Source organism: Lynx rufus, unplaced genomic scaffold (genome assembly GCF_022079265.1).
Source record: "Lynx rufus isolate CCGP_SWC_20201006 ecotype Redwood Valley unplaced genomic scaffold, mLynRuf1.p SCAF_13, whole genome shotgun sequence".
NCBI lineage: Eukaryota > Metazoa > Chordata > Mammalia > Carnivora > Felidae > Lynx > Lynx rufus.
Genome location: NW_025814827.1, coordinates 31375485 through 31390160, shown reverse-complemented (window position 1 = coordinate 31390160; position 14676 = coordinate 31375485). Strand labels below are relative to the sequence as shown.

Sequence of the window (14676 nt, the reverse complement as noted above, 5' to 3'; positions counted from 1 at the left end):
AAAAGGGAACTTAAATGTCTTTGAATCTCTGAAATATTATATCCCGGGATGTGGTAAGCAGCTATAGAAGAATATGTGCTCAACCCTCAAAAGGAAGGATTTAGAGGAATTTAAGAAATGTTTCTGTGATACCACAGAAAGGCTAACAAAAAGCATAGAGTACTCAGAAGTCTTTCTCAGTTCTCAGAAATCTTTAGGGTCAGGATTGACCAACTGAGAGTTGTTTTCACATACAGCTGGAGTAGTGTCTCCCCCTCTGAGTACGTATGTGTGTATATACATATGTTCATCTCCTTCAGGGTAGTTATTCTCAACCTTGGCCACACATGAGAATCACCTGGAAGCTTTAAAAAATCTAGGACCCAGAGCCCTTAGAGTCTCTGGAGTGAAACCCAGACACCAGTATTTTTTAAAGCTCACAAGTAGATTCTAATTCCAGAATAAAAAGCGGAAAGATTGAAAGGACCCCTCAGAGTTTCTATGGTTATTTAGGTTACACAGATTACACTTCATCTGTGATGTCAGCCAGTTTTATCCCTCAGTTGTGCCACACCACAAACACTACTTGTCTTTTGTTTTGCTATTTGGAGCTATTTTTGCTGCACTAAGGGAGAGTGAGTTACATGGATGCCACTCCCAAGGGTTCTTTCTGTGAACTGACAACACCAGGAACCACTGTCACCAGTAGACTGTCCTTGTCTGGCATGCGTGCATCCTTGGGAAAAGCAGAATTTCAGAGCAGGTGGTCACCATTAGATATTTATTGAGTGCTTACTTTATGCAAGGCACTGGGGATACAAAGAGGTATAAGTCATGGCTCTGCCCTTAAGGAGCTCACAATCTAGTTGGAGAAACAGAACATACATACATACACAGATCAGTAACAACACAGGTGGCCTCAACAAGAGAGCAGTACACATAATATAGAGAGAGAAGCAGGGGGTCACTAAAGGGTACATGGGGAAGGGAGTGCTCTGCTGAGAAGGTAGAACTTGAACTGTATTAAGGAGAGTATCCCAGGCACAGGGAACAACACTGAAAGCAAAGCTCAGGGCAGGAGCACACTTGGTGGGTCCAAGAAACGATGACAAGTTCACTGTGGCTAGAATGGAGGTTTTGTGCAGGAGTGACTAAGAGAATGACAGCATCTTTGCCAGGAAGGGAAGAGTTTGTTTTACACATGTTGCATTTTGAGGGGCTGGCAGGACTTGCATGTGACATTGTCTCTCCTGAGGTCAAAGAATGGGAGTAAGGTAGCTCTTAGATTGTTTTCCCAAATCTTTAATTTCTTGGATGCATCTACCTCTTTTTCCTAATACCAGCTCTTTCCTGGGTAGGTGTTTCACTGCCTGAATGAAATCCTAGATCTCTGTCACAGCTTTTGCTCGCTGGTCAGTCAGAACCTGGGCCCGCTGGATGAACGTGGGGCTGCCCAGCTGAGCATCCTGGTGAAGGTGAGTCTGCTGCCACTTGGCGGTGTGCAGCCCTGTCCAAAGGATAGAGGTTGTTTTGCCAATGGGGAATCACGATCTTTCCCTCTGAGTCAATAAGGCATATTCCCAATAATTACATACACACAGAAATAACAAGATACAGAGATAAAAATGTTGCTGTCAGTTCACTTTAAAGCAGCTAATTTGCCATCTCAACATTCAAAAATAGCTCAGCCCTGAATCTTTTCTTCAGCCCACAAACACACATGGCTTTGTTTTCACATTCTACCCAACCTCCTTACTTCCTTGAACTAACTCCGTTTCACTGAGATTGTGATTATCCGACGGGAACAAAACCACGCAGCTCTCCCCACCCCCACTGTACCACAGAACATATTAACTTGAAAGCAGATGCTAACTTCCTCCTGAGAATGAGCGTGTACTTTCACAGAAAGTCATGCGATCTATGGGTTCTGTACAGAGAAGAGTTTTAGGAGCTAACAGAGGTGAGGATGTGGGAAGGCCAGCTGGTGCTGTAGACTTTTGGGCAAGACTCTTTCAGGGAACCGCCCTCCCTGAAACAGGGACAGTTGGTGAGTCTGAGAGGAATGGCAGCGTGGGTCCTTCTCTCTGCAGGGCTTTAGCCGCCAGTCGTCACTCCTATTTAAGATTCTCTCCAGCGTTCGCAATCATCAGATCAATTCAGATTTGGCTCAACTACTCTTACGACTAGATTATAACAAATACTACACCCAGGCTGGTGGAACTCTGGGCAGGTAGGAGCAAGCCCTGGGGAACTCTGTGGACCGTGTGTGTGTGTGTGTGTGTGTGTGTGTGTGTGTGGCTTTTTAACAAATTGTAATTCCAGAGCTAGGAGGCTCTAGCCACGGTCTCATCCAAATAGCCTCATTTTATAAACAAACTAAGGTTCAGAGAGAAAAAGGGCTACATCTGATCATCTTTAATAATTTTAATGAAGCTTATTTTCCAGTAAAAGCCATCATCATAGTAACATACTAAAACCCCTGATGCGGAGATGGGTGTTTAGGTTTTGGCTGGGCTGATGCCCTGCTGGGAAGCAGTGTGGCTGTGGTTCCCAGTTCTGACATGAACTAGCTGTGCAGCCGCAGACCCCTGCCTGCCTCACCGGCCCCCAGCTTCCAAGTCTGGGAAAGGTAACTGCCCCTTCTAATTCTTTTCTTTTCAGTTGAATAGATTTTGTGGTGGTTAGCTTTTCTCAGAGGCCTATCCTATTCAAAAACATGTTATTGTTCTTTTTCTCATATGTCCTCAAGCAAATTTTTCCTAAGCAATTTTAGAAGAGTCAAACTTAAGTTTTAAGATGACATTATGTAGATCACAGGTTGCCCTGATTCATATTTCTTTGAAGAAAAGCTCAGGAAAGCCTATTTGATGAGGCTCTTTTTTTCTTTCAGTTTCGGGATGTGAAAACATCTGGTTCACAAACTAACAGGCCCATCATGTTCCCAAATCTGTGACAGAAGATTCAAAACACTCCAGCCTTTCAACAAATGCCTGCAGACTACTGAGGGCTCTACCTTTTTCTGCTAGAAGCAATACTACTGAACACCCGTGGGCACAAATGCTTCCCATGTGGAAGGGTCTGCCCTACCTTAGGGGAGTTCGTCACTCACCCACCATGGAAGACATGTGGTGTCAGCTCTCCCTCTGCCGGCCTTGCCAGATCCAGTCCACGGAGAACATCCGTGGGGCACATCCATGCATTGAGCACCTGCTATGCGCCTAGGTACTGTTCAAGCTGCGAGACCCAGCAGTAAGAACTCCCACTTATCTCATGCTGGTAAAAGGGCAATCCTAGCTATTGACAATGTAGTAAAGTAGTATTCTAACAAAGAAAAAAGGGTCCTTAAGAAAACTTAGGTCAAATTCTTAAGATGTCAAGTACTGAAAATTACAGGTCTAATTATCCCCTCTTAGAAGAACCATAGGAGTTGAGGTTCTCCTAACCTGGCCCAACCATTACTGGTAATTATTAATGTTCATATTGGTGTGAACCAAAATACTCATTGAACAACTCCCTCCATACTGAACAAGAATGCAGCAATCCAGCCTCAGTCTGTAGCTACTGAATCTGGTTATCTCTGCATCTTCTACCACATACTACGTCCTATTTCCTACAGTTGTGTGCTGAGGATGACCCCTTCCACTGCTGCCTGTGGAGAAGTTAGCAAACCATGGCCTGCCACCTGTTGGTGTAAATAAAGTTTTATCGGAACCCAGCCACGCTCATTTGTTTACGTATTGTCTGTGATCGCTTTCGTGCCATCATGGCACAGGTGAGTACTTGTGACACATCAAATAGCCCAAGAAGCCTAAAATACTTCCTAACTGGCAGGAAAAAGTTTTTGACCCCTGCTTTAGAGAATGAGAGGACAGCAGCAGGGCTGATGCTAGAGGTAGGGAAGGAATAGCTTCTAGTAACTGTGACAGGAATAACAGTTACAAAATGTTGGACCTCTGACTAGAACTTCTGCCATTTCCAAATGTTGTCACTGTGTTTCTCCTGTTGATCCTTGCACAAAGTCATCCCATCAAGCTTATAGTCACTGCCCTTTCAGAGCAACTGCTGCTTTTTCCTTTTTAGGAAAAAGTACAGTACCCACAAGTCAGCTGTCAGGTCAATTTTAAATAGAGATTTTTTTGATTGCCAGGAAACTTAAGAGCTATGCTCGATTCCATTCAGCTTTAGCTACACCTATTGATCTGGACCTACTGTAAAATTAGGTTTTGGGAAGCATCTAATTTTAAACAGCCCAGGATAACCTTTCGACAATGATGGCACAGAAAAATTTTAAATTCACTTGTTATTTTCCTTGGCAAGCTGTCCTCCACTACGAACAAACCTATTGAAAACCACAGAGAAGGTACCACATGTTTATCTTGCTATTTGTTCTGCGATTAAGTTCAAAGAAATGGATGAAGAAATCCCAGTTACTACAACCAAAGAGATTCAACATTTATTTTATCATAAAAGTCCAGCAAATAAAACTATATACAAGATCCATGCAAGGAATCCAGTTACACACAAGACACATTTAAAACCTGGTTAAAACACAATCTCCACAACAGGGAATAAGATCGGTTAAGACCAATATCCTTAGTGAGAAACATAATCGTGTTTATATTTTGGATGCTGCTTGAATCCAATTCTCTCCCCAACAATGAGGCACTGGATCACCCACTCTTGTGACACCACAGGCAGCTGCAATGCTTCAGCACACTTCAGCACCGAGGCTGGGCATGAGGGATCCGTCACCACCACATCAAATACCCCTAAAGCAATATCTGCAGGAAGCAGGGGAAGATGAGGAAAGGAGACTCAATTTAGCCTTCCATTAAAGATGTGCCAGTATGTTGCACTGTGCCCAAACTCCAGCCCTTTATATCAGTGTTACTGATCACAACCCAAAGAGAAAAGCTGTAATCACCGTATGCTAACCTTGTAGAATTATTTATAAATACACCACTGGACACCAGCAGAAGCACAGAGCCTCCCCCCTGGTGGCTCCTGAAGGTGGTGCCTTTCTAAGAGAAGAAACACGGATATGGTCAACCTAACAGACCACAGGGCCTAACACTTATGGGTCGAAGGAAATCCTTGGAGCAGTAACACCACATACACTTTCCAGGTACCTTTGTTATGGGCACTTGAATGGTGCTGCTTCACAGAGGCTGCCCCCCCAGTCATGAGGATCTCAGACCAGAGCTCGAGGAAGTTCTGCTGTTGGTCTGACACCAAGAGTACCTTCAGATTGTGGAAAGGGTTTTCACGGGGTTGCCTACAAAGGAGTCAGAGACACAGCACCTTGGAATTAGAGAAGACCCTAACGTGACAGGTTACATCCAACAACGTGTGAATATTTTCAAAAGCCCTGCATTACGGTACCACTCCCCTTCTCTTCTCCTATGAATCATGTATTCTCTGGGATCCTAGCCTTCTAATATATCCCTTCTGCTGTCCAGGTTTGTCCTGGGGCTAAGAATAAAATGCCTTGCTTGAAATTCAGTCCCCTAACCTTAGAGGTCAAGAACACTGAACCTACATGGAAATCCTCACACATCTTCAAAAGGTCCTTAACCAGGGTACCCTATTGACATAAACTGGATGAACTACTAAAATAAACTCACTCAAGTTCTCTAATTTATCCTATGATCATTCTAATTTCTACAAACACTCTCACCTTGATTCTCCTCACTCCAAGAGCTTGCTGTCTTCCTGCCTACCATTCTAGATAGGCTCTCAAATACTCACCAATCCAGAATTCTCTGCTCCTCAAGGCTATACCCAGCAGGCAGCAAATAATTTCGGTAATTCTGGAGCTGGTTGGCATGGCAACTATCATGGACCCAGACATGAGACACACAAGGAATCCCACTGGCAAGGCACAAGAAATACTTCCGGGTTCGACAATGCTGATCTGCAATTAGGAGACACTGGTAGGCTGTGTTACACTGGAAGAAAAGGAACAGAAGCAATGGGTCTGGTTACTTCTACAGAAAGCCCCTGAATAGCAGCCCTTAATCACAGAGAATAGATCTGAACACTTCTAAAATACTACCCAAAATGTGATTTTTTTTTTTTTTTAAGAGCACATGTGCGAACTGGAGAGGAGCAGAGACAGAGAGAGAGAGACAGTATTAAGCAGACTTCATGCTCAATGCAGAGTCTGCGGCGGGGCTCAATCCCATGACCATGGGATCAATACCTGAGCCAAAATCAAGCTCAACCAACTGAGCCACCCAGATGTCCCTGAACCTATCCTTCTACCCAAGGTCGCCTTTCTCAATGAAAGGCCCACAGGCTTCCTTAGATGTTCTCCCTGCCTCACTTGCAGGTTTCTGGGGGCCTAAACCCTCAAGGGACCACCCAATCCCAGATATTCAACCTTGTAGGCTGAGAATCAGCAACACTCTAATAGGGATTTCTATTAAACAAATTTTAACCTACTTTTTGTCCCAAGAATAGAACCACAGCCTTTAACAAGAAGGGGTCTAACTTCTCTTCATTACAACCTTCTCTTCATTACACCCACGTAAAAATTCTAGTTGATGCAACAACTTTGTGGCAGTTACCCAGTTCCTCAACTGTCTACCTGGTGTACCCAACCTCTCCATCCCCTCCCCCTCAGACTCTTCTCATTACTGCCCTTCTGGGAAGCTACACAAAGAAACTCCTCACCTGGGCTTCATTGAAGTCTTCAAGAATATAGCCAGCTCCTGCTCGAAGCTGGGATTCTGTATACTGCTTGTTGAAAGGAGGAATTTCTAAAAATTCTATTTAAAAAAATAACCAAGATAATAATTACTAGTTAGTTTTGTATTTACTACTTTAAGCCTGCCTCTTACTGCCTCCTTTGACACTCCCAGCTAGCTCCATAGCACTATATCCTAAAGACAGGTCAAGAGCTTTCCCATGGGTCAGAAAGAGATCTGTCATGAGCACTATAAAATGCTGCCAAAAGCAGGGACAAGAGCAGAAAGGGCGGGAAAGATGAGAAATGGGGGTAGGTCCTAAACCCAAAAACATCAAAGGTTTCTGTACCAAGTCATGGGACTGTTAACAGGGATGGACACACAACCAGTTCCCATGGTAATGTACTCCAATTTGAATAACCCTTACCATCAGGAAGTTGTTCCTTAGGACTACCCTAAATGTCTCCTGCAAACTAAGCCCATTTCCTCTAATTCTGCCTGTTGTGGAGATGAAGAATAGCTGATTAGCACTTTTTGTAACAAAGCCTTCAAATTCCCCCTTCATCAGAATTTTTTATCCCTTGTACACTAAAACTCTGAAGAACCAGAATACTCAAAGAAAGTAGGGTTTCTACAATGTAGCTGATTAAGTGAAGGCTAGCCAGAGAAATCCTATTTCAACCTTTTTATTGAAAACTATCTACCTTTGATGATCTTGAAGTACCTCAGGACACTGAACATCAATGACTGCTTTACAGTCTTGAGGGTGAAGTAGAAGTTATGAGAGATGAGGCTGAAGCTGTAATGACCCTAGGCAATTAGAAATTGCTTCTTTTGACCAAATATCTGCTCCTCTCATATATAAATAACACATTAAAAAAGAAAAGACAAAAAAAAAAAAAAAAAGCAAGACATTAGAGATTTTAGTTAATTAGGAGTTCTGAGAAATTAAGTTCTAATGAACTTATCACAAATAAAAAACCCAACCAAATTCATAAGAGTTTAGTGCCAAGACCATTCCCTTCCCCCTCACGCCAGTGGTAACTGACAGAACAGAGCCTGTGCAGACAGGCCAGGCCTGTGGTGCCCTCCTTACTGATGGAGCCACCCACAAGCACTGACGCCCCACACTCAGTCCTCTACACCTCCAGTGAGGACTGGCCAGCCTATTCATGTCCACTGCTCTGTCCTTGACTACACATTCTCACGTTCCTCTTAAAATGAAAACTAGAAACTTTACATGGTTATAAAACACTCAGATGAGAGCAGGACTATTTCTGTTTCATCACTGTATCCTTTTGATCCATCTCAATACACATTTGTCACAATTCTCAGTACCAACACTACTGCTGAGTCGCTCCCGGGGCCTCTCATGGCCCTTTATTTTCCCCAAGATTTCTATTTTATGTCTGCTTAATCCAGGTCTGTTTCCAGTCTTAACCTAGATTTTAATCCCCAATTATATTTCCTTGCACCTGTGTAATCAAATATTACCCTGTCTAGGCAGCAGTCCATTCCTCTACTTTTTCTCATTTTGGATTTCATTTTATTTGTGATTTATGAGTGGCCCTGCCTGACCTGAGGTTAAAATGAACAGGTTTTTAATTCCATCATCTAAAATCAAGGATGAAGATACTAAAAAACCCAACTCTAGAGTCAATCCCTATGGCTGATAGGTCCCTGATAGTGTACCTAACAATACCAGGTGCCATATTCTTAACTCATTAATAAATATGTCTCATTAAATGGATTTAAGCATTCTATGAGCTCCTGATATAAACTAGCATCTAAGATTCCCATTTATCTATTAGTCATGTCACATAGTTTCTTTTAAACTATAAATATTCTTTTTTTTTTTTAAGTTTATTTGAGAGAGAGAGACAGAGAGAATCCCAAGCAAGCTCTGCACTGTCAGCACGAAGCCCAATGCAGGGCTTGAACCCGCGAATTGTGAGATCACGACCTGAGCCAAAGTCAGACGCTTAACCAACTGAGCCACCCAGGAGCCCCAAAACTATTAATATTCTGTAGGTTGTTTTAGTACAAATGTCTCCAGGCTTGAGACTGAGGTACCTGTCAACATTCTCACATGCCAAAAACATCAAGGATTTTTGGTACTTCTGGGCAGTGTCCGATGATAAAGCAGACATGTTCACTACAATCACATTTTCCATGAGAAACCTGGCAATCTTTTAAAAATGTCCAATTTCTCCTCCTCATTTAGATAAGACCTACCTCCTTTCGCACATGGTTGCAAGGTTGGGATTATAAACATTTGATATATCAGCCATCAGTGGAGGGAATTTTTAGGAGTTGAGTTTATTAATCTCACACAGGCTCACAGATGTTGGACAGTCTACATCTTATACCAAAGTTGTTGTTTTTTTTTTAATGTTTGGTTATTTTTTTGAGAGAGAGGGAGCGCACATGCAAGAGGGACAAAGAGAGACAGGGAATCCCAAGCAGGCTCCATGCTGTCAGCACAGAGCCTGACATGGGGCTAGATCTCATGAACTATGAGATCATGACCTGAACCAAATATCAAGGGTTGGATGCTTAACCAACTGAGCCACCTGGGCACACCCCCAAAGCTGCCTTTCTTGACTATGCTATGCCACAGATAACACATTATAGAGTTGCCTTGTGAAGTCCTGGTCTATGGAAGGGCTAGGAGCGTCTTGGAGAATAAAGTCCAGAGTCTAGCAATACTGTGAAAGCAAAAGAAAACAAGACCACAAACACTGTTTTGATGCCACATCCTGCAGAATCCTCAAGGGACTCCCATTATAATCAAAGCAAACTAGACTCTTAGCTAGGAAACTCTTCATACACCTTATCGCCAATGATACCTATCTGAATTCTGTCTGACAAACAAAGCTGGGCACACAATTAACCTTGAAACCCCACACATGCCACACCTGCTCCCACACCCTAGAGTCGCTCTACTGATGGCTGTTTATGCACCTTCCAAATAGCATAAACCCTAATTTCAACTCTCTGATCACCCTTCCCATAGCCCTGTACAGATTTCCACATGGCTATGGTTGGTTTTGGTTAATTAGGGGAAGAGCTGTCTACACCCCTGAAATGCCTACCATCGCAGATTTGCAGTGGTGCTATTTTATGAAACCATGTTCCCCAATTCGATTCTCTCGTGTAAGATATAGTAACTCTAACCTGCAGAACATCACTCCAGCTGCACCTTTACGGTTCACAGACATATGTGGATGCTGCTGTGAGTCACTTACAGTGTATACATTTGTATCCATCCATTTTCTCTCCTAGATCACATACTCTTTAGACAGTTCAAACGATTTTTACCTGTCCCCACTACAGCCTTCACTCAAACCCTAAGTCATAGACCACACAGAAATACAATATATAGATTTAGGTTAAGGTTGAAGAGAGATACAAGAGTTGAAAAGGATTAGAAGCTGTTTCTCTGATATCACCCTGGGGCCCTGGGCACCCTACATTCTCTGTCTTATGCACAGACCTCACGAGAATCAACTTTGCCCCCAGGTGGGTTTTCTCTAGCAACTGCCCCTAGAACACAGATGGGAAAGATGGCAGGGCATTCAGAAACCTGACTTGGAGGACTGTCATAGGATAGAATGAACACTGGGTTCTAGTCCCAAATCTACCATTACTGCAGACAAAAAGCACGGTTTTAACCTCTCTAAGCTTGTTTCCTCATCTGTAAAATGGACGGTAAGATCTATCTATGTCCCATGTGCCTCACAGGATTGTTTTGAGGAGCCACTAAGAGGAATTTTGTGAAAACCGTCTATAAATTAAGAAGGAGAGTTCATTAACTTTCCTGACCAAGATCTCAGACACCACTTGCACTGCTTACTTTATAGGCTCATAAGTGAATGGAAAGGAAGAAAGTGCTCATGTGTCAGAGCCCCCAGGGCTTCCTAGGGACTTACCCTCCTCTTCCTCACTGCTTCCTGTAGGGCCATCTGGCAGTTTGGAGCGGCTGGCCAACTTGTCACTTGTTGTGGCCATGGTGAGAAGAAAGGCATAGCCCAGAAACAAGGTTTTGTTAAGGGGCAAAGGCCCTCTCTGCTCTTCCAAGGCAGAGGGTTCACCCATGTTGTCTCCACTCTCACAGGGGCTCACAAACTCTCCTGCCCCCACTGCACCTGGAAGGGATGGAGACACAATTACTAGAAGGATACAGACCACTGCCTGGGCATGACAGGATGGGTAGGCAATGTCCTGACCAGGTTTTTTGAGCTACTGACCAAAGACCATTCCTATGGACCCCTATTGGGTCCCAGGACCCAATTTACAATGCAGAGAAATTTTATGTATTTAAGTTTTATACAGTCATGACGATTTATAAATGAGTATCAACTAGTATTGTTTTTATACAGCCAAACTAAATACTTCTGGGATCTGAAGAAAGTAGTGGTTCTAATACAAACAAAGTTTAGGTAAGAGTGAAAAATACTTAGAAATCTTCAGCCCACTTTCTCTTGCTCAGTGCTCTGATTTCCCCAGGATATGTGATATTTTGAAACAGCCCTTAAAAACAAAAAAACAACAACAAAAAACCCATTTTTTTTGTTACCAAGAAGTGTACCCAGCAGATACTCCCACCCTATGCCTAACCGTCACCAGAACGGTGCACAGAATACTTGGTAATAAAGTGTTCTTACTCACTGATGGAGCTACAGCAAAACAGACTGCTTCAATTATCCCAGTTTCCAACCCCTGGGGGTGAGTAAGTGCACCGGCCAGCCCAGGACTCCCAGAACACCCATGCTACGAGTGCCCCAATAAGTCCTCAAGAAGAAAACAAATACCTGATTTGAAGAAGCGGAATCATAGCCTCATTAGGAGGCTAAGATGACAGGTCATGCCTCCCTAAAACAAAACCAGCAGGAGGAGAACAGTCTGATGTAGTATGTATAAGCCTGGACTTCAAAGTCAAACTGCCTGAGTTTGAATTCTGGATTACTAGGTTACCTTGGTAAAGTTAGCCAACTTTTCTGTACCTCAAACTCTTCAACTAGAAAATGAATTCTAGCATCTAAACCTCATTGGGACTATTTGAAGTAATACTGAAGGACTTAGTTCCATGCCTCACATACCCTGAACACAACAGAGGTGCTGGACACATATGGAGATGACACAACGCAAATATACAGGAAACCAAAGGAACTCTGGTGCTAGGACAACGTAACAACCGATGAACCCGCTCAGTCTGCTGCACTGAGAGAGCTCCCTCAGGGCAGACACTGAGGACTTTACACCTGTGTCTCCAGAACCCACAATGGCTGGGGCTGGATATTAGAGATTCCGTGAACAATAGACGGATGAATTCCTGTTAACATGAAACATGAGTGCGTGGAAAGGAGGTGTTTGAGGAACAGTACAAGGAGATGCAGACTGAGGTACTAGCTTTCAGTAGGAAGTCTGGGAGAGCCAGAGGGCCCTGAGCACAAAAAGACTCAGGAAGCAGAGCTTCCTGAGGTAGAAGATGGTGCCAGATAAAGGAATCTGCTTAAAATTCAGTTTCTTTCCCTCCTGGAACTTATACAGAACTCAATGAGTGTTTCCAATCAAGACCTAGTGTCTTATCTATCTCCACTGGACTCTGCTGAGAGATGTGTAAAGGTGGATGCAGTAAGCTGAGTACTACCTGTGCTTCTGCAGGATCCCAACTTTGTAGAAGGACAGAGCGACCATTGCCACTTATCAGGCTCCTTCTCTCCAGCAGCTGGCCCTGCATTCCACAGTGGTCTGAGGGAGGATGAGGCAAAAGGGAGTACTCACCAGGTTTCACAGTGGCAGACTTCCGGCCTCGCTTGGCAGGGGACCGTTCTTCTTCAGAAGTGATCAGTTTTCTTTTGCCTGAGAGAACTCCCGAGGAGGCACGAGGGCTGTCTGTAATCTTGCGGGTAGGGGTTGTGCTGCTGCTGCTGCTGGAGGCAGTAGGGGTGGCTGGGGAGCTGATGTTGCTGCGCCGTTTCCGTTTCCCTTCCACCAAATTGTCTATGATAGGATAAGTCAAAGGTTGGTCAACTCCCATGGTCTGAGGCCCTGGACTCCAAGAAGCTGGGCAGAGCCTGATTTAGATATCACCACACCCTTTCCTCCACCTCCTATGAGAACAGGAAACCTCTTTTAAAGCTGCCATTCTGTTTCAGTCTCAGCCACGACTGAAATGTATCTGGTCCCCTGAAGAACTGGGAAGACCAGAAGAATCTGAGGATTTACCATGTGGTCCTGGGAAGGAAACAGAGATAGGTGGTGGCTCCAGAAAATGGCAGCTCATTAGCATCTCATAAACCACACAGGACTTGTAAGATTTAGCGAAGCATCCTGATTGCTCTAGAAACCGCTCTTCCCACCACAAACAGGACAGGGGCCCGGAGCTAGGAAACAAAGGTCTTACCTAAGCTGATATCTGCTGCCTTGGTAAGGGGTGTTACTGCCTCATATGGGCCAAGGCCATACTGCTCTCGCAGTCTATTTCCTTGCTCCAAGGACAGGATGACGGCCATTCGCTTGTACCACTTCCTTTGGCCTTCTTTTTCAATGCTATAGTAGAGCTCTCCAGACTCCTTCCTATGCCCTTTCACCACTCCTGGGTGGGAAAAACATAAGAGCAGCCTGCTATTGTTTTAGGTTGCTTGGCAGCCACTCACAGTGGGTCTGCACAACAGGTTGTGTCAGGGCATCAGGAAGTCCGACAGTGGACTGAAGTTAGTACTGAAATCCCAGCTGTCAATCTCAGACACCACCACCACTTAAGAATATATGTAGCTACAACCCTGAGATTGGGACATGGAAAGATTCTCAACAGAAGGAATCCTTTGGTTATAAAATAAAGCCTCCTAAAAGCCAGCATTTATGAGTTATTAGAGGTTCAATTATTTCTTGAAATGACATGTGGTTTCTTAATAATCCCATTATAAATTACTAAACCTTTCTTTTTTGGTTTCTTTGGAGACAGTGATAATTCTTGAGCTAAGCTGTAGGTAAAAGATGACTTAACTCGAAGAGAGAAAGAGCATGTGTCTGTGTGGCTAAATCAAAATAGAGATACAGAGCAAAGAAAGGAAAAAACACATAAATTCTGCCTCCCCTGCCTAATCTTCCCTATTATCTACTTTCTTGCTCTTGCTCTGCTTCAGAACCTAAAGGCCTTTAGGTTACAAGGAACACAACGTGGAGTATAAAAGGGAACAGGGCCAGAATTTAGGAGACCTGAGCCTAGGCCTAATTCTGCTACCACCAAACTGTGTGATCTTGGGCAAGACCCATTTCCAAACCTGTAAAAAGATGATACTCCTCCTCCTCCATCCATCAATAAACAACTTATATACCTGCACATGCTACACACACACACACACACACACACACACACACACACACTATGTATATAACATAAAAACAAGGCATTTTCATGAACACCTCTTCATTCTTATAAAAGAAGAGTCCGTTTGTTCTCTCCCACTGGTCTGTGCTTGAATGAAGGGCTAAAAGAAACCCAGAGCATATGCCACCAAGGAAAGAAATACAGACGTGAAAGCAGGCCTTGGTTCTCTATTTATGCCACAGAATCACTCCCCTTCCCCTTGCTGCTTCATCGTCTGGCTTCAATCTCTACCAGCAAACTAAGTCACAAAGACCCCTTTCAAGAGTACAATGAAGCCCAAGGCCAAGAATATACTTCACACTGATGAAGAGCTACTACAACTCGAAGCAGTCTAGTGATGATGTTAGTAGACAGCCTTGATAAATGAGACACAAGAGACACCACACCCCTTGATGCCATAATTCACACTGGATACAGAACTGTCTCTTGGTCTTAAGAGGACCTCCAAGACAGGCTTTAAACCTAATGGATACATTTGATACAATGGATATATTTGATACAAACTATGTAAGCCAAAGGTCATAAAAGACCTACATCCACATGCTACTAAATGATGCCACCTAAAGCTAAGTGTTACCCAGAACTAGAAGGTAAAGAATAACAATGAAATAA

At 43.6% G+C, this 14676-nt stretch overlaps 2 protein-coding genes across 10 annotated transcripts in view; one reads left to right on the top strand and one right to left on the bottom strand.

The window, feature by feature from the left end:
* The window catches only part of TUBGCP4 (tubulin gamma complex associated protein 4), a 35802-nt gene extending 32108 nt beyond the window's left edge, over positions 1-3694 (top strand). For 2 of the 8 annotated variants that reach the window (XR_006961293.1, XR_006961298.1), the window contains 4 exons: positions 1338-1454; positions 2070-2209; positions 2413-2608; positions 2870-3694. Coding sequence is in view for 2 of the 8 variants with exons in the window: in XM_047075205.1 (XP_046931161.1) it covers positions 1338-1454; positions 2070-2209; positions 2870-2882 (270 nt within the window). In the remaining 6 variants the exon portion in view is untranslated. The remainder of the gene's footprint in view (positions 1-1337; positions 1455-2069; positions 2210-2412; positions 2609-2869) is intronic. The other 6 variants (XR_006961294.1, XR_006961297.1, XR_006961296.1 and 3 more) reach the window with 6 other exon arrangements.
* A 712-nt stretch (positions 3695-4406) lies between these two features.
* Positions 4407-14676, bottom strand: part of TP53BP1 (tumor protein p53 binding protein 1) — a 69036-nt gene continuing 58766 nt past the window's right edge. For both annotated transcript variants that reach the window (XM_047075196.1, XM_047075197.1), the window contains 7 exons: positions 13078-13269; positions 12456-12674; positions 10601-10816; positions 6655-6749; positions 5728-5927; positions 5109-5254; positions 4407-4760 (listed from right to left, as the gene is read on the bottom strand). In XM_047075196.1, the coding sequence (XP_046931152.1) occupies positions 4573-4760; positions 5109-5254; positions 5728-5927; positions 6655-6749; positions 10601-10816; positions 12456-12674; positions 13078-13269 (1256 nt within the window). In that variant the 3' untranslated portion in view covers positions 4407-4572. The remainder of the gene's footprint in view (positions 4761-5108; positions 5255-5727; positions 5928-6654; positions 6750-10600; positions 10817-12455; positions 12675-13077; positions 13270-14676) is intronic.